The following is a 22,391-nucleotide window of genomic DNA, read 5'->3' as shown; positions in this document are numbered from 1 at the left end:
ACAATTAAAAAGCATTTAAAACAGACTGACAATGGCTTTCCTGCAAAGCTGTCTCAAGCAAACCACTCCTTCTTTTCGTGAGTTAAGTGAACGTGTACAGTATTATGAGTGACACTCGAGCATGTGAATGTATCTCAGTGTATTATGTTCATGTTGCTGTGACGATGGCTCGTAAGCATTTGTTTTTGAATCCAGCTGTAGGAGCATTTGATGTATTAGCACTCAAATTTCGCCGATGATTTTGTCGATTTTACAACGTAACTGTTAGAAGTAGCTGTTCAGCGACTGCATTTCATTTTGATCATTCATCAATGATCAATCAAAACTGCCCTGGTGAGCCAATATGAATCTGGACTTAATCAGTGTTTCAAAGACTCAGTGCTTAGATTTAACTTTACTAAATGTGATTTCATTCTTTGCTTAGCAAGACGCTAATTTTTTTTAAAGCAAATAAACTCATTGAAAATTCTTTGTAACTCTGATTTTTCTTCCAACAGGACACGACACAAGTGCAATAATAGGAACGCTAGTAAATAGGGACTTGAACCATTAACATTAGCGTGATGCTGTTCATATTGGAGCCTCACAATGCTGAGAGTGGCGTTTGGTTCAGGCTCATCTGGTCGTCGGTACGGCTAGTAACTGCAAACCGCATGAATAAATCACTGATTAGTTGATAATTGTTTATTGGCAATTATTAACCATTGTACTATATATGTTGGCACTATCAACAGGTTTTTAAAGTAAAATGAAGTAAATTGCTTAGAATGATAATACTGTGCCGTCCTTCATTTTTTGAAGGTTCAAAGGAGGTTGCTGTTTAAATGCAGGGGCTTTTCAGGCTTGGCTGGCTTGTGCGTTCCATTTGTCAATCACCAGCTTAGCAGACACAGCGTCTTGAACGGCCAGACCTGTTAAACATCGAGCCAGTCATGGTTGCATCACGACACGCTGAAAACCGCATTTTGCTCCATGTACAAAGTCAGAAAAGTAACGCTCTTTCGCTATCGCTTACCAAGGGACTTGAACACAGTCGTCTTCTGTCTCAGAGCAGGTTTTATCCCATTAATGACGTCCCCGAGCTCTGCGAACACCTCGGCCTAGAAACAGAAGCTCCTCAGTCATAAATGATTTCCACCTGCATCATCTCATAAGCAGAAAGCAGAACGCCAGCCTGACCCCGGACTGGATGATGTCGCCTGACTCGACCATCGCGCCCTCTCTGCTGTCGGCGTACACCACCGCCTCCTTCATCAGCGTGTCGTCCAGCTCTCGCCAGTTTGGCCTGCACGCTCCCACTGCTGCTCGGCAACGGGAGGGAAGGAGTCAAATATTCAGCCACTGAGCTGCAGATCTCTTTCAAATTCTCGCTTCTCACCTGCCACGTGGGCTCCGGGTTTGACCCACTCGCCAAATAGCACAGGCTCTGTGCATCTGGTTACCGTGACGATGACATCCGCCCCCCTCACGGCGTCCTCCGCTGAGCCGCAAGCGAACGCCGGTCCACCGACTGATCGGCAAAACCTCTCAGCTCCTGCTCGTCTGTGGTTCCACACGCGCACCTACGAAGAGGGTCCCAGAAACGCGTGATCTCACAAGTATCTCACAAATATAGTTGAGCTGAGGATATCTGAGGACAGGCAAAAAAAAAAATCTAAAAATCTATACACATTCGTACCTCTTTAAATGAAAACAACTCTGTGAAGACATTGTAGTGGCTCAGGGCCTGAGCTCCAGCTCCCAAGATGGCCAGCACCTTGGCTTCGGGTGGCATCAGCAGCTGCGTGACAGAAACACAGAGGACAGACCAAAACTAGGAAAGGAAGCACGGATGCCTTCTGAGGCACAATCAGATCTAAATTACCTTAGCAGAAATAGCAGAAACTGCTGCGGTCCTCATCTCTGTGATAATATCTCCATCCATGACCTGCACGGAAGAAGAAACGACTCAATCTGGAACAGCAGGAGCCGCCGATGTTTGTTACTGATGGCTGCATTTAAACACATGCATTAAACACGTTGTACATATTATGTGTCTTTTTATTTTATTGTTATTTTGCATCTGTGGAGTAATTTATTTTTATTTTATTTGTACTGTTAAATGTCGATGATTTATGTACGAAGGACTTTCAACGGAAACAAGACCGCAAGGGCTTTTTTGAAAGGCTCCTCTTAGACAGGATGTTTGACTGTACTTGTACTGTAATACATACTACTGTTTGACTGTACTTGTACTGTAATACATGCTACTGTTTGACTGTACTTGTACCGTAATACCTGCTACTGTTTGACTGTACTTGTACTGTAATACCTGCTACTATTTGACTGTACTTGTACTGTAATACATATTACTGTTTGACTGTACTTGTACTGTAATACCTGCTACTATTTGACTGAACTTGTACTGTAATACATACTACTGTTTGACTGTACTTGTACTGTAATACCTGCTACTGTCTGACTGTACTTGTACTGTAATACATGTTACTGTTTGACTGTACTTGTACTGTAATACATGCTACTGTTTGACTGTACTTGTACTGTAATACATGCTCCTGTTTGACTGTACTTGTACTGTAATACATGCTACTTTTTGAGTGTACTTGTACTGCTCTAACGCAAAACATTCTGGACGGATCTGGATGACATTTTCAGGGAATGTTGGGAATCTTACCAGGAACAGATTATTACATTTTGGAGATGATCCAGAAGAGATCCTGGATTTTGGATCACTTTGGAATCTTTGTTAACTTTGCAGTCAATGGAACTTCAAAACACTTTTTGGATCGGATCACGATCGCTCACAAATATCGACTGTATAATCGATAACGCGGGCGCGCAGGTCGTCTACTCACGGCCCTCGCGTGGCCGCGCTCCGGGTCCAGGAGCACCACTGTGGATTTTACGCCTGGTAGAGTTGAGCCTTCCTTCCTCTTATAGAAAGACACGAACAGCTTTGCGCACAAGACTCCGTCTTTCTCCATGTAGGCAGGCATCAGACCCAGGAAGCTGCAACCGTTCAAACGAAAAAGGGTTTTCACTGTAATCTGCACTCACGGTCCTCCACGGACGGCACGGTCACGCACGTACCCGTCGTGTTTCTGCAGGGGCAACGTGGCGCGCACCGGCTGGATGAGCTCTGCGCTGTCCCGCCTGGAGAAAGTCCCCATAGCTTTTTCCAAAACGGGAACTAAATCTCTGTAACGCAACAGACGCTTGACTTCGCGTTCCCAAATCACCGCGGGCGGAGCAGACATTTTCAATCCTGCAGGCCTGTCCTCCAGGAGCAGAACGCAGAGCGCAGCGCGCCGCCGATTGGCTCCACCCGCGTGGACTTTGTCTTTGCTGTTGACTTTTCACTCCAGCGCTTCCATCCCAGGTTTCAAACAAGATGAAAGGCTTTGTCATTATTTCTAATTGTAAGAGTAAACTCAAACTTAATACTTTTCCCAATGCATCCCAACTGAAGGCTTTCTTAAAGATTCATATCCAAGAAAAATAAATCTTATTAAACTAGAAGAGCTCACAGAGAGCGCAGACCTCCACCGAGCAGCTCACTCCCCTCCGAATTGGATTTACACCATCCACATGGTGATCTGGATCATCATCAAAAGGCTAGAAATTGTTTTTAGACATTTTTATACACCAACAACAAAAAGTACGAGTGAATCTGAGCTATTTGTAACAGATTTTTCAATTTGTAAATGAGGTTTTCAATGTTAAACTAATATTTTTTCCTAGTCATCCTGTAGCCAATCTGGGTGAAATTCGGTGGTGACATAGAGACCACCCCCCCCCCCCCCCCTCCCCTGATGACTGTGCCAAAGTCCATAAACATCGGTCAATGATCAACCGAGACATTGAACACGTGAAGCTGCATTGACTGCGATGTTAACGGTATTTTCAAACTGATCCAGAATCTCTCGAAAATTAGATTTAGATCCATCCAGAACTTTATCAGTCATCTTGCCCACGGACAGATAAATACCAGGTGCAAAGAATAATCTATATACTTGAAACAATAAAATAAAGACTCAAAATACCAAAAATAAACCACAAAGCAGGCTTAAATAAAACATTTATTGTGAATAACTTGCCATGACAAACCAAAGTAAACGTAAAAACTGTCCTAAAAAGTAGGGAAAAAAACAAAAAAAAATTTCTTTAACAAAACACAAGAAAGTCTGCGTTTAGTCAGACCTGGCCTTCTCAGAGGGAATAAGATGGCTTGGTTCCCCCCAACGTGTGTTCAGCCCCCCCCGTGTCCTTGCTTGCTTACATGGAAGCTCTGCTACCAGAATCCCATCTGACAGAAGAAACTAAGCGGCACCGACGGTTTCCTGTTGGGTCATGCTTACAGCCGTTTTGTCCTTTCAGATCAACTGAAATGAAGTGAATTTGTCCTGGCGAACATGTGGGGGGGGGGTCTGGGGATAGTTGAGAAGAACGAGGGATGATTTTACAAAAACAGTTGATATTTCTGACATTTCAAAATATACATTACCACAGATCTTACTCCATATGCGTTCTTTCCCCGATTCACTAAGATTCCTGCTGCCTTGATTCAATTTTACTCCTATTTTTTTCCTTTTTCACTGCTCGTCTTTGTCAGATGTAGTTGACAGTTTTGTTTACATCAGGCGGTTTTGTCGTCTGACTCGACTGAGGTGTCGCCAAATCTCAGTCGGCAGACGTCCCACTGCAGTCGATCCACGAACGCCCAACTTCAGTTCCCTTCCTTTGTAATCGTGTTTGAAGCTCTGGCGTCGTCATGCAGCCCTGTGGAAAACGGTTTAACCTTGAACTGACCTGTAACATTTTTTTTTTAGCAGCTCGGATAATTGTCCACAATTAAAAAGCATTTAAAACAGACTGACAATGGCTTTCCTGCAAAGCTGTCTCAAGCAAACCACTCCTTCTTTTTGTGAGTTAAGTGAACGTGTACAGTATTATGAGTGACACTCGAGCATGTGAATGTATCTCAGTGTATTATGTTCATGTTGCTATGACGATGGCTCGTAAGCATTTGTTTTTGAATCCAGCTGTAGGAGCATTTGATGTATTAGCACTCAAATTTCGCCGATGATTTTGTCGATTTTACAACGTAACTGTTAGAAGTAGCTGTTCAGCGACTGCATTTCATTTTGATCATTCATTAATGATCAATCAAAACTGCCCTGGTGAGCCAACATGAATCTGGACTTAATCAGTGTTTCAAAGACTCAGTGCTTAGATTTTAACTTTACTAAATGTGATTTCATTCTTTGCTTAGCAAGACGCTAATTTTTTTTAAAGCAAATAAACTCATTGAAAATTCTTTGTAACTCTGATTTTTCTTCCAACAGGACACGACACAAGTGCAATAATAGGAACGCTAGTAAATAGGGACTTGAACCATTAACGTTAGCATGATGCTGTTCATATTGGAGCCTCACAATGCTGAGAGTGGCGCTTGGTTCAGGCTCATCTGATCGTCGGTACGGCTAGTAACTGCAAACCGCATGAATAAATCACTGATTAGTTGATAATTGTTTATTGGCAATTATTAAACATTGTACTATATATGTTGGCACTATCAACAGGTTTTTAAAGTAAAATGAAGTAAATTGCTTAGAATGATAATACTGTGCCGTCCTTCATTCTTTTTTCTTCACCAGCTCATGCACTTTGAAGGTTCAAAGGAGGTTGCTGTTTAAATGCAGGAGCTTTTCAGGCTTGGCTGGCTTGTGCGTTCCATTTGTCAATCACCAGCTTAGCAGACACAGCGTCTTGAACGGCCAGACCTGTTAAACATCGAGCCAGTCATGGTTGCATCACGACACGCTGAAAACCGCATTTTGCTCCATGTACAAAGTCAGAAAAGTAACGCTCTTTCGCTATCGCTTACCAAGGGATTTGAACACAGTCGTCTTCTGTCTCAGAGCAGGTTTTATCCCATTAATGACATCCCCGAGCTCTGCGAACACCTCGGCCTAGAAACAGAAGCTCCTCAGTCATAAATGATCTCCACCTGCATCATCTCATGAGAAAGCAGAAAGCAGAAAGCAGAACGCCAGCCTGACCCCGGACTGGATGATGTCGCCTGACTCGACCATCGCGCCCTCTCTGCTGTCGGCGTACACCACCGCCTCCTTCATCAGCGTGTCGTCCAGCTCTCGCCAGTTTGGCCTGCACGCTCCCACTGCTGCTCGGCAACGGGAGGGAAGGAGTCAAATATTCAGCCACTGAGCTGCAGATCTCTTTCAAATTCTCGCTTCTCACCTGCCACGTGGGCTCCGGGTTTGACCCACTCGCCAAATAGCACAGGCTCTGTGCATCTGGTTACCGTGACGATGACATCCGCCCCCCTCACGGCGTCCTCCGCTGAGCCGCAAGCGAACGCCGGTCCACCGACTGATCGGCAAAACCTCTCAGCTCCTGCTCGTCTGTGGTTCCACACGCGCACCTACGAAGAGGGTCCCAGAAACGCGTGATCTCACAAGTATCTCACAAATATAGTTGAGCTGAGGATATCTGAGGACAGGCAAAAAAAAAAATCTAAAAATCTATACACATTCGTACCTCTTTAAATGAAAACAACTCTGTGAAGACATTGTAATGGCTCAGGGCCTGAGCTCCAGCTCCCAAGATGGCCAGCACCTTGGCTTCGGGTGGCATCAGCAGCTGCGTGACAGAAACACAGAGGACAGACCAAAACTAGGAAAGGAAGCACGGATGCCTTCTGAGGCACAATCAGATCTAAATTACCTTAGCAGAAATAGCAGAAACTGCTGCGGTCCTCATCTCTGTGATAATATCTCCATCCATGACCTGCACGGAAGAAGAAACGACTCAATCTGGAACAGCAGGAGCCGCCGATGTTTGTTACTGATGGCTGCATTTAAACACATGCATTAAACACGTTGTACATATTATGTGTCTTTTTATTTTATTGTTATTTTGCATCTGTGGAGTAATTTATTTTTATTTTATTGGTATTGTTAAATGTCGATGATTTATGTACGAAGGACTTTCAACGGAAACAAGACCGCAAGGGCTTTTTTGAAATGCTCCTCTTAGACAGGATGTTTGACTGTACTTGTACTGTAATACATACTACTGTTTGACTGTACTTGTACCGTAATACCTGCTACTGTTTGACTGTACTTGTACTGTAATACATATTACTGTTTGACTGTACTTGTACTGTAATACATATTACTGTTTGACTGTACTTGTACTGTAATACATATTACTATTTGACTGTACTTGTACTGTAATACATACTACTGTTTGACTGTACTTGTACTGTAATACATGCTACTGTTTGACTGTACTTGTACCGTAATACCTGCTACTGTTTGACTGTACTTGTACTGTAATACATATTACTGTTTGACTGTACTTGTACTGTAATACATACTACTGTTTGACTGTACTTGTACTGTAATACCTGCTACTGTCTGACTGTACTTGTACTGTAATACATGTTACTGTTTGACTGTACTTGTACTGTAATACATGCTACTGTTTGACTGTACTTGTACTGTAATACATGCTCCTGTTTGACTGTACTTGTACTGTAATACATGCTACTTTTTGAGTGTACTTGTACTGCTCTAACGCAAAACATTCTGGACGGATCTGGATGACATTTTCAGGGAATGTTGGGAATCTTACCAGGAACAGATTATTACATTTTGGAGATGATCCAGAAGAGATCCTGGATTTTGGATCACTTTGGAATCTTTGTTAACTTTGCAGTCAATGGAACTTCAAAACACTTTTTGGATCGGATCACGATCGCTCACAAATATCGACTGTATAATCGATAACGCGGGCGCGCAGGTCGTCTACTCACGGCCCTCGCGTGGCCGCGCTCCGGGTCCAGGAGCACCACTGTGGATTTTACGCCTGGTAGAGTTGAGCCTTCCTTCCTCTTATAGAAAGACACGAGCTTTGCGCACAAGACTCCGTCTTTCTCCATGTAGGCAGGCATCAGACCCAGGAAGCTGCAACCGTTCAAACGAAAAAGGGTTTTCACTGTAATCTGCACTCACGGTCCTCCACGGACGGCACGGTCACGCACGTACCCGTCGTGTTTCTGCAGGGGCAACGTGGCGCGCACCGGCTGGATGAGCTCTGCGCTGTCCCGCCTGGAGAAAGTCCCCATAGCTTTTTCCAAAACGGGAACTAAATCTCTGTAACGCAACAGACGCTTGACTTCGCGTTCCCAAATCACCGCGGGCGGAGCAGACATTTTCACTCCCGCAGGTCTGTCCTCCAGGAGCAGAACGCAGAGCGCAGAGCGCAGAGCGCAGCGCGCCGCCGTTTGGCTCCACCCGCGTGGACTTTGTCTTTGCTGTTGACTTTTCACTCCAGCGCTTCCATCCCAGGTTTCAAACAAGATGAAAGGCTTTGTCATTATTTCTAATTGTAAGAGTAAACTCAAACTTAATACTTTTCCCAACGCATCCCAACTGAAGGCTTTCTTAAAGATTCATATCCAAGAAAAATAAATCTTATTAAACTCTAAATAACTCTCAGAGAGCGCAGACCTCCGCTGAGCAGCTCATTCCCCTCAGAATTGGATTTACACCGTCCACATGGTGATCTGGATCATCATCAAAAGGCTAGAAATTGTTTTCAGACATTTTTATACACCAACAACAAAAAGTACGAGTGAATCTGAGTTATTTGTAACAGATTTCTTAATTTGTAAACGAGGTTTTCAATGTTAAACTAACATTTTTGCCTAAAGTCATTCTGCAGCCAATCTGGGTGAAATTCGGTGGTGACATAGAGACCACCCCCCCCCCCCCCCCTGCATGACCGTGCCAAAGTCCATAAACATCGGTCAACGATCAACCGAGATATTGAACACGTGAAGCTGCATTGACTGCGATGTTAACGGAAATTTCAAACTGATCCAGAATCTCTTGAAAATTAGATCTAGATCCATCCAGAGCTTTATCAGTCATCTTGCCCACGGACAGATAAACACCAGGTGCAAAGAATAATTTATATACTTGAAACAATAAAATGAAGACTCAAAATATCAAAAATAAATCACAAAGCAGGCTTAAATAAAACATTTATTGTGAATAACTTGCCATGACAAACCAAAGTAAACGTAAAAACTGTCCTAAAAAGTAGGAAAAAAAACAAAAATAATTTTCTTTAACAAAACACTTTGTCTGGAATTTGTCTCGGGAGTGCAACGCAAATCACACCAGCAGTCTCTCTATGGCCATCTGAACAGACTGAATCTGCGGTTTGAGCTGAGAGCCCTCCTTGATGGTGACCGAGGTAGCGATGACGGGCCGCGACACGCCACAAGCCCGGCCCAGGGCCTGCTTGGAGCGCACGAACACGTAAGGAACATTCTTGTCTTCACAGAGCAGCGGCAGGTGGAGGATGATCTCCAGCGGTTCCGCGTCAGCGGCCATCACGATAAACTCAGAGATGCCTCTGTTCAGGGTTTTGGTAGCTAGGAGACGAGAAGATCACACGATAAAAGTCCATATTTAGTTACACACACAATCACAGTAGGAAGTCACATCCCCGGTGAGCACCCCCCCTCACCCTCGTTAGCCCCCTTCCTCAGCTGTTTGTAGTTGGACGCTTGCTGAACCACGTCCAGGATGGTTTTGGTCAGCGTGGCGTCGGCCAGCGGGTAGGCCTTCGGGTTCACTTGGGCTTCACTCTGGTTCACAGCGCACATGGAAGAAAGTGCAGCCGAGTTAGTCACGGAAAAAGCCGCGTTAAATGCACATAAACGGGAATAAATAGAAGGTTCAACCATTCGTTTAATGCGCAGCCTGATTTCATTAGCTTGCTAATAGTTAGCTAGCGGGTTAGCTTGCTCCGAGTCGAACACTCACCATTGTAATGTCGTTTCTGGTTTTGTAGCCCTCTCGGCGAAATGCTTCACTGAGGATTGTCCTATTTCACTTGGATAGAAAGAAAAAAAACCGCGAAAAGAATAATCTTTAAGTGTAAAATATGTGTTTACAGCTCAACGAACTCAGAACTCTGTACGTTCTCCGCACGTGTGCTGCCTGCCGCGCATGCGCAGTGGCTTAACAGCGTAAGACGCCGCCCTACGGGACGCGCTGTGCGTGTTTTCATTTTTAATGTCTTATTATTATTATGCGGTATTTATCTTTACCATTACTCAATTCAAATTAATTTTATTTATATCGCGCCAAGTCTCAACAGAAATTTATCTCAAGGCACTTTGCAGGTGGAGCAGAGAAAATGTAAAAAGTGATCCAGAATCCAGGATCTCTTCTGGATCACCACCAAAATTTTATAAACTTTTCCTGGTAAGTTTCCCAACATTTTCTGCAAATTTCATGAGGGAATTCTTTTCTTTATTGGAAGATACGCTATTCTCCGTGACGATAGGGGGCGCCCGCCCGTCCGCTCAGCTCTATTTTCGCATCGGAGCTCGGCGCTAGGCCTTCTGGGTAGGGCACTTTCACAGCAGCCATATTGCTCGGTCGTCCTGACTGAAGGAGAGAGAGGCGATGAAGGGGATTCAGGGCATCAGTCGGCTGTCGGTGAGGATTTACGGTTTCACCGCACGCATTTGTGGTTTGGGACTCGCATCCGGACCATTACGCGTCATTTCTGATGTTAAAATGAAGGGTTATGTCTGCATAAGCTGTCCTGAACAGCAAACGAGTTTAGCAGTCAGCTGAAGCTAGCCACCGACCCAATCACTTCTGTTACATAATTAATACATACAATTCATCGATAAGTTGCATGTCGGCTCGGGTATATATTTACCGCTGTTTAGCGCGATCCACTGAAACAAAGATCGTCAAATGACATGGAGCCCATCCTTTATGAAGGATCTACTCGGGTAAAGTTAGCTTCTGTCCCATGACATCCAGACAGATTTAGAGATGGGTGTAAAACATCCAAGAGTAAAAAGATGATCACGGTATATAAGATAATTAAATATATTATGAGCAAATGAAAGGGATATGTGGAAGGATGTTAATAATAATATGTCCAGGAGCGCTGACGACACATTTTCTTGGTACTATCTCTCTGATTTCCTTTCTTCTAAGACATCAAGCCCTGAACACTAACTGTAACGACCCACCTTCACCTTTTTGCTGTTTTCCAGACGAGACTCTACGCAGCTCAGGCTGCCCGTAAAGTGGATCTTTCTGGAGCCCTTAAATTTCAGCCCCAGGATGTGCAGGTAAGTGGCTGCTGACTTGTTTTTATTCTTCAGTCTTTTTATTTTATCCTGATGAAGATTACATGCTGCCAATATAGTATTTAAATTCATCAGCCATTTGTCTCCAGAGATGTATTCATAAAACTAAGTGCTCAGTTGATTTTGGGTGTCCCCATGGACATGTCAGCGGAAGCTTTCAAGCTTGCATTACTTATCTCCGCATTCATCTTCATGGAAATAACAAACTGAAACGCATGTGTTCGTGTGTCCTTTTGTCCAGATGACCCGACTACCCAGCGGACTGGTGATTGCCTCCCTGGAGAACTTTTCCCCAGCCTCCAAGATCGGCGTTTTCATCAAGGCAGGCTGTCGTTATGAGACCCCTGACAACCAGGGTGTCACCCACCTCCTCCGGTTGGCTTCCAACTTGGTATGATACAGCATATATATATATATATAACTCAAATTAAATATTTGTATCACTCATCGTTTCTGCATAGGCTAAGATATAAGAGTTTCAAACATTAATATTTTCCTTCTGACTTTTCCAGACGACCAAAGGAGCTTCAGCTTTTAAGATCTGCCGCGGTATTGAGGCAGTGGGAGGAAGCTTGAGGTGAGAAACCTGCAAGAGAGGTCAAACAGCAAGTTTCTTCCTTGATCGGTATTCTTATCTGGATATTTGCTTGCTTTTGTTTCCTCGCAGTGTGACGTCATCCAGAGAAAACATGATCTACACTGTCGACTGTTTGAGAGATGACATGTGAGATTTGAGTAATATTATTGTGATTGGTGGGAAAAATCGAAACCATATTTTCACAAAACGATTGCCGGTCGGTACGTTTTGCTGCAGGAGTTGCTTTGTCGTGTACGTCGTGGCACAGCGTATCACTTTGTATCTCTGACAAATATCTTCCTGTTCATTATCTGTCTGCAGCGACACAGTGATGGAGTATTTGATTAACGTGACAACGGCTCCAGAGTTCCGGCGATGGGAGGTGACGGAACTCGTGCCCAGGGTGAAGATGGACAAGGCTCTGGCTGCCCAGAGCACTCAGATGGGTAATGTAGTCTACATTTATTTGATCTGTTATGATCCATTGTTAGGCAGAATCCCAGGTTGTTTTTAGATCCCTAAATGTCTCATTGGTTGATCCTAGAACTAATCACTTGCTTTCCCCGCCTACGTTCCACACCAGAAGCTGTAAAGGTCAAAGCTTTGACTTCGCTATAACCGTGTTGAGACAGACATTTCTGTCTCGGATTCAAATTCAATAAAAACAGAATATTTCAGCGCTCTCTCTGTTTTTTTCCAGGTGTGGTTGAAGGTCTGCATTACGCTGCATACAAGAACACCCTCGGTAACTCCCTGTACTGTCCTGACTACATGGTGGGTAACATCCACTCTGAACACGTAAGTATTGCTCTTCATTGTTCACTAATTCACATTTACAGCCAAAGTATACAAACTAAAATGCTCTTGATTGTTGCTTTGCTCCAGTTGCACCAATTTGTCCAGGAAAACTTCACAAGTGCAAGAATGGCTCTCGTTGGCCTCGGTGAGGATCATTGAATTTGACATCAACGCAACAAACGTGTAGCAACACTACGGTCTTAGCTTCACCTTTTTTATGAGACAGTCATTTATTGCATGACATTGTCTCGTGTCTTTCCAGGAGTCGACCACACGGTGCTGAAGCAGGTCGGGGAGCAATTCCTCAACATCCGCAGCGGAGCGGGCACCGCGGGCGCCGCGGCTCAGTATCGTGGAGGTGAGATCTGCATCACAAGGAGATTTGCGGCAGCGTTGATGCTCATATCACAGTATGTGCCTCCTGTTCTCGACTCCTCCCGCCTCCAGGTGAGATTCGTCTGGCCGGCGCCGGCAGCATGGTCCACTCTGCAGTGGTGAGCCAGTCAGCAGCAGCAGGCACCAGTGAAGCTTTGGCTTTCAGCGTCCTGCAGCAACTACTGGGAGCCGGTCCACGAGTCAAGAGGGGCTCGGGCACGTCTAACAAATTAATCCAGGGTGTCGCCCGGGCAACTGTTGACCCCTTTGATGTGAGTGGAACAGGTCTTGCTTTATATAGAAATGTTGCAGTATTTTTCACTTCCTCATCTTGAAGGATGATATGAAATCAAAATGCTTTTTCATCGCTTATTCGTTTCTGTTTTTCTGAACAGGTTAGTGCTTTCAACGCAAGCTACTCTGATTCTGGGCTGTTCGGGATCTACACCATTTCGCAGGCTGCAGCTGCCGGCGAGGTGAGAGTCGCGCAGCCATCACGCGAGTCTGTTCATTAACAGCAAAAGGAGCTGTTGGGGTTTGTTTTTCCTTCCAGAGTAACACAGAAAAAGGTGAAATGTCTTTCTGCGCTCTCTTCCGTCTCTGCAGGTGATTAAGGCCGCCCTTGCCGAGGTGAAGGCGATCGCTGAAGGGGGAGTCACAGCTGCCGACCTCTCTCGGGCCAAGTAAGATTAACAGATGCTGCCTGGATCTGGATTCTGATTTTAACACGTAAACTACGTTTCAAACGCACTGAGAACTTACACAGATGGAAGTGACTCTTTCTCACCACTGTCAGCTCATGGAGGAATTATTGGGTCACGGAAAAATAAAAAAGCGATATGTTCTTGAGAAAGTGCTTTGAGATAAAGATTTGATTTAGAGCAATAGAATTAAATTAATTAGTACTATTAATTTGTAAGATTTCATGAAGTTGTTGATTCTCCTATTGTATGTCCTTTTATATTCCAGGTAGTTTCCTGCAGCCGAGTTTTTGTTCATGTAACTGTTGCGCCTCGTTTACTGAAGCTGTTTGCCTGGAGTTTTAAATCACTTCACAAAGGTGAAAAATGATCATGTTAAAGTGGAATTTATAAAAATGGTCTCCATCACTCTTTCTCTGCAGGGTCCAGCTAAAGGGACAGTTCCTGATGTCTCTGGAAACGTCTGAGGGTGTTTTGGAGGAGATGGGCTCTCAGGCTCTGGCCAGCAGATCCTACTGCACCCCTGAGGAAATCTCTAAAAGCATTGACAACGTCTCCCTGGCTGATATTGCCAACGTAAGACATTCAGTCGTGCTTTGGAATTTACTCCAGTTAGATCATAATTTAAAGTTTTGTTTTTTATATTATCAGGCTGCCAAGAAATTTGTGTCAGGAAAGAAGACGATGGCGTCCGGTGGCAATCTCATAAAAACCCCCTTCTTGGATGAGATCTGAAGCCCTCTGGACCGGAACCAACTCTGGAGGCTAAGCTGGAATAGTTGACAAAAGCCGAAAACTCATCACAAGTTCTGTTATTCTCCGAAAAATAATGTTATAACTCCATGGTGTATATGTGTGTTGTAACAGTGTATTTTTCAGGTGACATTACAAAATTGTTCTCCATGCAAATGTCCACAATAACTGTATAGCTGATGTAAAAACACTGAATAAATTCTATATACCTTACACATGGCTCAGGTGTCTTGTGGTTTTTTGTGATTGGATGTGATATTCTTTGTTCTCACTTTAATCTTTACAATTCATGTCTGTCCATATATTTTTATTTTTTCCAGCCTTGGGTATTGGACTTTAGATCACATTACATTTTGAGAGCGCTCCGGATACGCGTCTGAATACACAGGAAATCTGTATTTTCAAATTTACGTTTAGCTCTTTAAAAAACAAAAATCAGATCTTGTAAAATATGCATTCAATTAACTCACCAAAAATGAGTCATAAAGGCATCTGATATGCACTATCCTGAAAAATGTCTTCTGGATCTGATCCAGAATGAGGTCAGGAAAACAAATGAAAACCGCATTTATGGATTCAAAAATCAGTTAAAAATACACATAAACTCTGAGTCACTTATACTTTTCAGAGTTGGTGTATAAAGATACCAAGAACAGTTTAGAACCTTCTGATGATCCAGATCATCATGTGGACGGTGTACATGCAATTACGAGGGGAATGAACTGTTGGGCGGAGGTTTGCGCTTTCCAGGAGCTTTTCTATTTCTTGCTGCTGTCACAACAGCAGGATCAGATCTGAATCTGATTTAAGAGAATGAAAATGACCCAAATTAATATTAAAAGGGTCTACATATGATTTGTGTTTACACTGTGTTTATCTGTGAGGAGCCCCCTCCCAAAAAATAAGTGTTCATATTTTGCTTGCAGCGTAATAACTTTTGTCTTTGAAATAATAATAAAAAATATTAATTGTAAATAAACAATTTATTTTTGGAATTTGCGAACAATGAGTTCAGAAATCAATCGGTGCTCATGATTTGTATACTTGCTTGTCTGGGAACTTTAAATTTAAATAGGACCTAAAAGTTGTATTATGATTGAATGAAATAGTTTAAAATCACGGAAAGACAACTTGACCCCCCCCCCCCAAAAAATTCATATTGTTTCCATTTATTTTCCAAGTCTTTAGTATAATAAATGTCTTTAATGTCTTTTAATGTTTGCGTCAGACTTTACGGTGACGCGAAATATCTGCGACGTCGACAAGTTACGGGAGTTCTCGCGAGAGTTGCGAACGACAGCCATGGAGGAGCGGAAGCTAGTATCCATCGCTCGGAGACAACAATAACACACTTTCTGCTTCCTTAGCCGCTTTTTAATGGGTTTCATGGCGACACTCCGCATTCGAGTGAAGCTTTTGAGTCCCAGATAAAGTCTGACATGTAAGTTTCGGGTTTTCTTTCTTCGTATTTGCGTCCAGATAGAGCAAAAAAGCTATTTACGGGCGAAAAGCCCAGCGGCTCCGTGCGCGCAGGAAATACGTGGAATTAACCTTGATTCGATGCAGACGCCATCACGTAACCGGGGGTGAGCCCGGGTAGCGGGTCCAGCAGGTCGGGCCCGGTTCGGCTGTTGGGATCAAACATGATGTGAGGATGGATCAAGCCGACCCCGGACATGGATAAACTCACCGTGATATCCGGATGTCTCTTCCTCGTTGCTGACATCTTCGCCATCGCCAGCATCGCCAACCCGGACTGGATCAGCGCCGGAGACTCCGCTGGTAGGTCGTGTTTAAACGCCGCTTAATAAAGAGGATTAAAAAAAACTACAACTTTTCATTTTATGCTTTTGGGGACAATGAGAATGGACCCAAAACCAGGAGCCGCACACGAATCTATCGTCACTGTGGATCTCAGGGGTGCAAGATAGGAATGAGATTGGGGGGGGGGGGGGGGGGGGGGGTAATGTAATGCACAGTTCCATGGTAGAGCTAAAGTGCTGCACACGGGTGTGGACTAAATCCTGCAGTCTGCCTCCCTCCCTGGTTATTTACACACGACTATTCAGAAGCTAAGCATTGAAACTGATGCAGCAGGACAACGAACGGCTGCAGGATGTGCAAGGAGCCGCTTGAGCCTCCATCCTGGTGCTGCAGCCAGCGGAGGAGTGATCGTGAAACACACACACACACACACACACACACAAAGTCCTTCTCTGTGTGCTGCATATTAAAAGGAAAAGAACGGCGCACCGCAATTCACACGTTTCAGGTTTTACCTCCCGTTCCTCGCAGTAAACGATGCTGCGAAACAACAGCATTGAAGCCTTCAGTTTTTGTTGAATTAGCCGGAGTAACAACCCAGAAGCAGGAAGTGCTCCGAGATGTTTGACTCCTAATTGGACAGTCGCACGTTCCACCCGGAGAACCGAAAGCCGTCACATGACTTGCGATCTGATGCAGCATTATTGATCTCTTCTTTTCTTTCTCGACTGTTCGGTTTCTCCTTCGCTGCCGTGTTTTTTTGTTTTTTGCTTTGCTCATGCCAGGAACCTCATCTCATTTCATGGATCCCTGGTGGGCATCCATGAAAGGGAACTCGTTATTGATCAAGAGCGTTTTATTTCGCCGAGTCGTGTTCAGTCATTTTGCTGACGGGTCTGCGGGGAAAGGTTCTGTGATCCCTCTCTCTCTCCGTCCAGGCTCTCTGAGTGTCGGTTTGGTCCAGCAGTGCCAGACCATCCACGGCCGAGACCGGACCTGCATCCCCCCGCGGCTGCCCCCCGAATGGATCATCACGCTCTTCTTCATCATCCTGGGCATCATCTCCCTCACTGTCACCTGCGGTCTCCTGGTGATATCGAGCTGGCGGCGCGAGGCGGCGCGGCTCGCTCGGTGGATCGCCTTCACTGGGAGTAGGTGTTCACTGGCGGCTCTCGTTCGCTCTCGTTCGTCATCACGGTGATGATGATGATGAATATATTTATTAGATAGAATGTTGGAGTACAAGTACAGTCACACAGTAGCATGTATTACAGTACAAATAACGTCAAACATCCGGTCTAAGAGGAGCATTTCAAAAAAGCCCTTGCGGGCTTGTTTCCGTTGAAAGTCCTTCGTACATAAATCAGACATTTAACAATACAAATAAAAATAAAACCAATATTAAATTACGCAATTGATGCAACGTAACATTAGAAAAACAAAAATAAAATGTTTTTACACCGCCAGTGCAAACTAACAATTAATCTAAAATAAATTACACCACTGATGCAAAATGACAATAAATAACTTGCATAAATTACAATAAATTACTAAAGCAATTAATACGTGCAACGTAGGTGGACAAAAAAGGAGGGGGGGTTTGATCCGGAGAGAGTCGTGATGACTATCTCCGTTTCTGTCCCCCTAAAAGGTGTATTTTTAGGGCCTTTTTGAAGGAGGCCAAAGAGGTGCATGTTTTGAGGGCGGGAGTCAATCCGTTCCACCCTTGGGTGGCCGTACAGGTCACGAGGTCAGAAATGAGCCGCAGCTCGGGATAAAAACGGCCCATTATCGATAATGAAACACTCGCTAAACAGACGCCGCGAGAGAATCTCCGGTGGAATAAATGGGGGGAATTACAATTCTGTCTAATTCCAAGAAAGCGTTCAGCCTGTGAATTATGAACAATTACAAAGCGACTGCAGAGGAGCTGAAAGGACATTTGACACAGCAGAAATAGGATCGAGCCTCTGGTTCCTGAAGCTAATCTTGTCAGACGTGTTTTTTGTAGGAACTATTTCCCTCTCTTCTGAGTAATCCTACGTGTAACATGTGGTAAACGGTCCTTTCAAATTCCAGAAGAGCAAATATTGAAACGCAAGTTGTTTTTATTTTGTTTTGAGGTTGGATCTCTCTGACCCCCCACGGACATGACGGATGAACTCCAGTAACCCTTTGTTCACCAATTCTACATTCATTTTAGTTCATATTTTTAGTGTGTTTTAGAGTGTTTTCTGATTTGACCTGTTTTTATTTATTCATTTAAATGAACCCTTACCTCATGTTACCTCTTTGATCTGTTTAAGCGTAAAGATATACGACGCTGACGCTCTTCATTCTTCGCCTCCTCTGTTTCAGTGGTTCTCTTCTGTATGGCTGCCCTCATATTCCCAGTCGGCTTCTACATCAACGAGGTCGGAGGGCAGCCATATAAGCTCCCCAATAACACCGTGGTGGGCTCCTCCTACGTCCTCTTCGTCCTGTCCATCTTCTTCACCATAATGGGGCTGCTGTTTGCGGGGAAGGTCTGCTTGCCTGGCTGACGGGCCTCAACCCTGGATCACGTGTTGCAGTGCTGGAAGCGCCATCAGAGGAGAAGGAAACCTATAGAAGCATCTGTCTGATCAATCGCCGTGGTGGGAATTCTTTTGGGTTGAATGCGTTTATTCGGAGAGGAAAGCAAACACGAAGACGAGGCTCTTCCTCGTCGGTCCAGAGCGGCGACTGCGGAGCCTCACGCAGACGGGAGAACATTTAAGAACAACATGGTGACAGTGGAAAAGAGAACCGTTAACGTAAATCAAGATGTCCTGCTTGGACTGATCCCAGCCAAAGCACCAAGTATTGGCCAGTTACTTTTAGTAGGATGGAAGGTGTTGCCTGGCAACGGCCACATCAGACAATATGTGATATGTACAACAAAGTTTCACTGTTTTTTTTGTACATTTTATTTATTTAATAATTCATTTGGTTCTTTGCGACGGTATTTTGTATTAAAAGGCTGGATGTTTCCCTGCTGTTGCTGTGATGGATCACTTTGCCTTAATGAGTTGTTCACCTCAACGTCACTGAAACGCTGTTTGATGGGAGCGCCGTTATGTGAAATGTATTGTTTATAATGCGTTCTTACATTTAATGTAGAATTACATACTTTAAATGGTAAAGTAATCAGTTTCTCACAAATTCAATTACAATCAGCGTTTACAGAGTAACGACGATTCTCACAGCAAGGGGGCGCAATTCGGTTAAATACAACAGCAGCGTAATACTGTACTGTACTTTAATTTATAAAGACATTCTGCAATCTAAAACCATTAAAATACCCAAACGTATATTCAATCCAAAGTCTGTCTTTGTCAAAGCCTTAAGTACGTGCCGCATCATTTTCCAGAAAGGCGTCCCGGTGACGACCTCCAAGCCGGAGGAGGCCTGAAGGTCGGCGAGGCTCTCGGGGGGCCCTCTAGCCGCTGTAGAGGCCTGCATCACACGGGGTCAGCAGACCTGGGGGGGGGTTTGATTTAGTCTTCTCTCATGTTGAAATTGGTAGTTTATATCTTCATCTGAAGACTTGTTGAGGCCATACACAAACGATTAAACGCTGAAGGTCGCTGCGCTCCATCCTGAGAGCTCATCGATAAAACCCAGCAATAAATAACATGAAGCCATTAACCCCCCAAAATCTCATACTGCGGGGACGCAGGAAACATATTGACGTTGTGATATCTGCTTACGCCGCATCCAAGTCCTCACAGGTTCAGACACAGGGGCTCCCACAGCAGCGTTGCTATTGGAAACCCTCATCATTTTTGATGGCTTGCTACTGATTTTAAAGGGGACGCATGCGGCGAGCAGAGGCTCCCCAGCATGGGATTAATAATCCTTTTATTACGATTACACCCCGAGGAAGCAGCATCCGAGTCCTGCGCAGTTCATCGTGAAGAGCAGACAAGCAGAGAGAGGCCGATGAGAAGCAGCCTCACAGTGGATGCAGGAACTGTCACTGCTCCAACCTCAACACTTGACACGGCTTCTCCCGCGTTCGAGATGAGAAACAGCCGTTTAATGGCTAGCGAGTGAAGAGCAGCGTTCAAGTGGAGATAGAACAAATACAGGCGCCATCCTTGCATCCGATTGAGTCTACGTGCGTCTGTCCTCCTGGACCGATGCGACAAGATGAAAACATCTGGGTTGAATTCAAACAACTGGGCTCTAATGTATTATGGAAATGTATGAGAATAAAATAAGGGGAGTAAAGCAAGATTAAAATGAGAACACAAGAGCTAATTCAACCAGCACGACGAGATTGAACCGGTTAATGTAAGATATTAAAAACAATTCACGCCTAGACATTCTAACGTCATCAAACGTAATGAAACCTGCCAAAAAGAAACATTACTTAAAGATCTTTTTATTGTACAGGTTTTATGCAGTATTTCACCACTGCTCACATTTTCACCCACATTTAAGATGAATGAATAAAACTTCCACCGCAAAAAAACAAACAAGGCAACTAAAAAGGCAAAGGTAATCAAAAGCAGCCCACATACAAACAGAAGACATGAAGGAAACATGGAGATGAGTTCAGGCAGAACGCAATGAATCTCCGACACAGCGCGGCTCAATCAGCATCTACTCTCCCGTCACTCTTCACCAGCAGCGGTCTTGATGATATCCGCTCTTCTCAATTTGGATGCCTCTTCAAACTTGGCGATGGCTTCGTTACAGGATTTGTTCTGCGAGCGAAGGAAATGAAATCTGGATGAAGATTGATTTCGAGGTTCTTTATTCTCACAGGAAATTACAAACACTTTGGAGGTGCTTGGAAAAATATATTAGCAGTTACAGAATTGTGTCTGACTTTAATAGCAAAGTCATTAAATTATGCAAGCAGATAATTTAACCCCCCCCCCAGAAACACTTACAATTAGAAACTTCTGCTTCTCCTTCTGTAGTTTGAGGAATTCCTCCAGACTCAGCTCCTCCATTTTCTTCTTCAGGGCGATGAAGTGACAGGAAGAAGAATGGGATCGGTGCTCCTTTCTAACAACATAAGAGGGAATGGACAATGAGACGGACACTAATGTTGTCTTTCCACATCTAATAATGTCCTTCAGGTTCCTGATAAACTTTTACTTCCCGTGGAGAAAACAGCCAGTGAATATTACCATTAAAAATAAACGTATAAAAGGTAAATATTAGTGACATGACATCAACTCAAGCATCTTAATGTAAAGAAAGTAAAAACAGATTTCAGTCTGTCTGAACTTTCTCCCAAGAACTGGACTTAGTAAGAGATCAGCTTAAACAATAAAGGACATTAAGTAGCACAAACTGCTTTTCTTTTTTTTGCATTTCAGACCTATGGCTTGAGCTTAGTGGAGATCTTACTCTGGGTCGTCGTCTGGCTCCCAGCCTTCCAGCTCCTTGAGGCAGAAGAAACACATGGCGGTGTCCGGGCTGTTCTCTGACGGCGTGTGAATGAAGCCAGCTTTTGCCATCTGGGGAAACAAAAGCACACACAGACAATAAAACAAACAATTTCATCGCACCACAAATCATTTAGTGGTAACATTTTTCAAAGCTGATTATTAGATAAATGGATGTGTACTTTTGTGGTTTGTTGTACTAATGAAGAAAATGTACTAAATGTTTACTACATGCTGATTTGTGATAGTAAATAAACTGAGCACGTTGGGGTTCGGCGACTTAATCAGAAGAAAATCAAATCTAAAATCGATTATTATCGTCGTCATTAGCGGCAGCAGCGTTAGCAGCAGTACATTTGACCCTATGCTACACGCACCCTAGCTAAACGTCAATTCGAAGCTTTCACTCTCGACGCTAAAGTAACTTGTCAGAAAAGCTACTCTGAAGTTACAAATATGACGACCCATTTCGTCACATCCATAGATATTCATCTTAACCCCCGATACAAAGTTTAAAATTTGAATATTAGCGGTTGTGCTAACTTCAAGGACGCAACACCATTGTAAACATGCACTTACGTTCTCCGGCGTACACGAGCAGCCTTCGTCGAATGGCCACCCTTCGAAAGTTTTCAGTCTATTCTCATAAAAGTACATTTTGGTTTGTTCGTTGTTGTAAGTATCCATTACTGCAAAAAAACTAACTTGAATCAATGACAGCGTTTTAAAACGATTCAAAATTCCGCGAATGTCCTCTACGGCTGTTATGATTGGTGGATAAA

General features: G+C 43.9%; 6 protein-coding genes across 6 annotated transcripts; 2 read left to right on the top strand and 4 right to left on the bottom strand.

Annotated features, from left to right (window-relative positions):
* Positions 1-695: 695 nt before the first annotated feature.
* Positions 696-3,272, bottom strand: LOC137910010 (ketimine reductase mu-crystallin-like). The gene is made up of 8 exons (XM_068754435.1): positions 3,091-3,272; positions 2,856-3,009; positions 1,865-1,927; positions 1,679-1,780; positions 1,379-1,562; positions 1,180-1,301; positions 1,016-1,100; positions 696-911 (listed from the first exon to the last, which is right to left on the bottom strand). The coding sequence occupies exons 1-8, from the start codon at positions 3,255-3,257 to the stop codon at positions 838-840; spliced, it is 951 nt and encodes a 316-aa protein (XP_068610536.1). The 5' UTR covers positions 3,258-3,272; the 3' UTR covers positions 696-837.
* Positions 3,273-5,543: 2,271 nt separating this feature from the next.
* Positions 5,544-8,239, bottom strand: LOC137910027 (ketimine reductase mu-crystallin-like). Its single transcript, XM_068754453.1, has 8 exons — positions 8,073-8,239; positions 7,841-7,991; positions 6,748-6,810; positions 6,562-6,663; positions 6,262-6,445; positions 6,063-6,184; positions 5,888-5,972; positions 5,544-5,783 (listed from the first exon to the last, which is right to left on the bottom strand). Exons 1-8 carry the CDS (start codon positions 8,237-8,239, stop codon positions 5,710-5,712), a joined length of 948 nt encoding a protein of 315 aa, XP_068610554.1. The 3' UTR covers positions 5,544-5,709.
* Positions 8,240-9,061: 822 nt separating this feature from the next.
* LOC137910106 (NHP2-like protein 1) lies at positions 9,062-10,038 on the bottom strand. The gene is made up of 3 exons (XM_068754533.1): positions 9,864-10,038; positions 9,565-9,685; positions 9,062-9,469 (listed from the first exon to the last, which is right to left on the bottom strand). The coding sequence occupies exons 1-3, from the start codon at positions 9,864-9,866 to the stop codon at positions 9,207-9,209; spliced, it is 387 nt and encodes a 128-aa protein (XP_068610634.1). The 5' UTR covers positions 9,867-10,038; the 3' UTR covers positions 9,062-9,206.
* A 439-nt stretch (positions 10,039-10,477) lies between these two features.
* On the top strand, positions 10,478-14,639 carry uqcrc2b (ubiquinol-cytochrome c reductase core protein 2b). The gene is made up of 14 exons (XM_068754345.1): positions 10,478-10,544; positions 11,120-11,197; positions 11,457-11,606; positions 11,728-11,792; positions 11,883-11,939; positions 12,114-12,238; positions 12,493-12,590; positions 12,678-12,735; positions 12,853-12,948; positions 13,038-13,237; positions 13,361-13,441; positions 13,572-13,648; positions 14,089-14,242; positions 14,318-14,639. Exons 1-14 carry the CDS (start codon positions 10,512-10,514, stop codon positions 14,399-14,401), a joined length of 1,356 nt encoding a protein of 451 aa, XP_068610446.1. The 5' UTR covers positions 10,478-10,511; the 3' UTR covers positions 14,402-14,639.
* A 1,441-nt stretch (positions 14,640-16,080) lies between these two features.
* On the top strand, positions 16,081-19,493 carry LOC137910239 (uncharacterized protein C16orf52 homolog B-like). Its single transcript, XM_068754677.1, has 3 exons — positions 16,081-16,201; positions 17,122-17,334; positions 18,542-19,493. The coding sequence occupies exons 1-3, from the start codon at positions 16,096-16,098 to the stop codon at positions 18,724-18,726; spliced, it is 504 nt and encodes a 167-aa protein (XP_068610778.1). The 5' UTR covers positions 16,081-16,095; the 3' UTR covers positions 18,727-19,493.
* Positions 19,494-20,823: 1,330 nt separating this feature from the next.
* Positions 20,824-22,296, bottom strand: birc5a (baculoviral IAP repeat containing 5a). Its single transcript, XM_068754720.1, has 4 exons — positions 22,189-22,296; positions 21,572-21,681; positions 21,106-21,223; positions 20,824-20,916 (listed from the first exon to the last, which is right to left on the bottom strand). Exons 1-4 carry the CDS (start codon positions 22,294-22,296, stop codon positions 20,824-20,826), a joined length of 429 nt encoding a protein of 142 aa, XP_068610821.1.
* Positions 22,297-22,391: the final 95 nt, after the last annotated feature.

Source organism: Brachionichthys hirsutus, chromosome 21, assembly GCF_040956055.1.
Source record: "Brachionichthys hirsutus isolate HB-005 chromosome 21, CSIRO-AGI_Bhir_v1, whole genome shotgun sequence".
NCBI lineage: Eukaryota > Metazoa > Chordata > Actinopteri > Lophiiformes > Brachionichthyidae > Brachionichthys > Brachionichthys hirsutus.
Note: the sequence above shows the minus strand (reverse complement) of the source record. Positions and strands in the feature narration are given on the sequence as shown.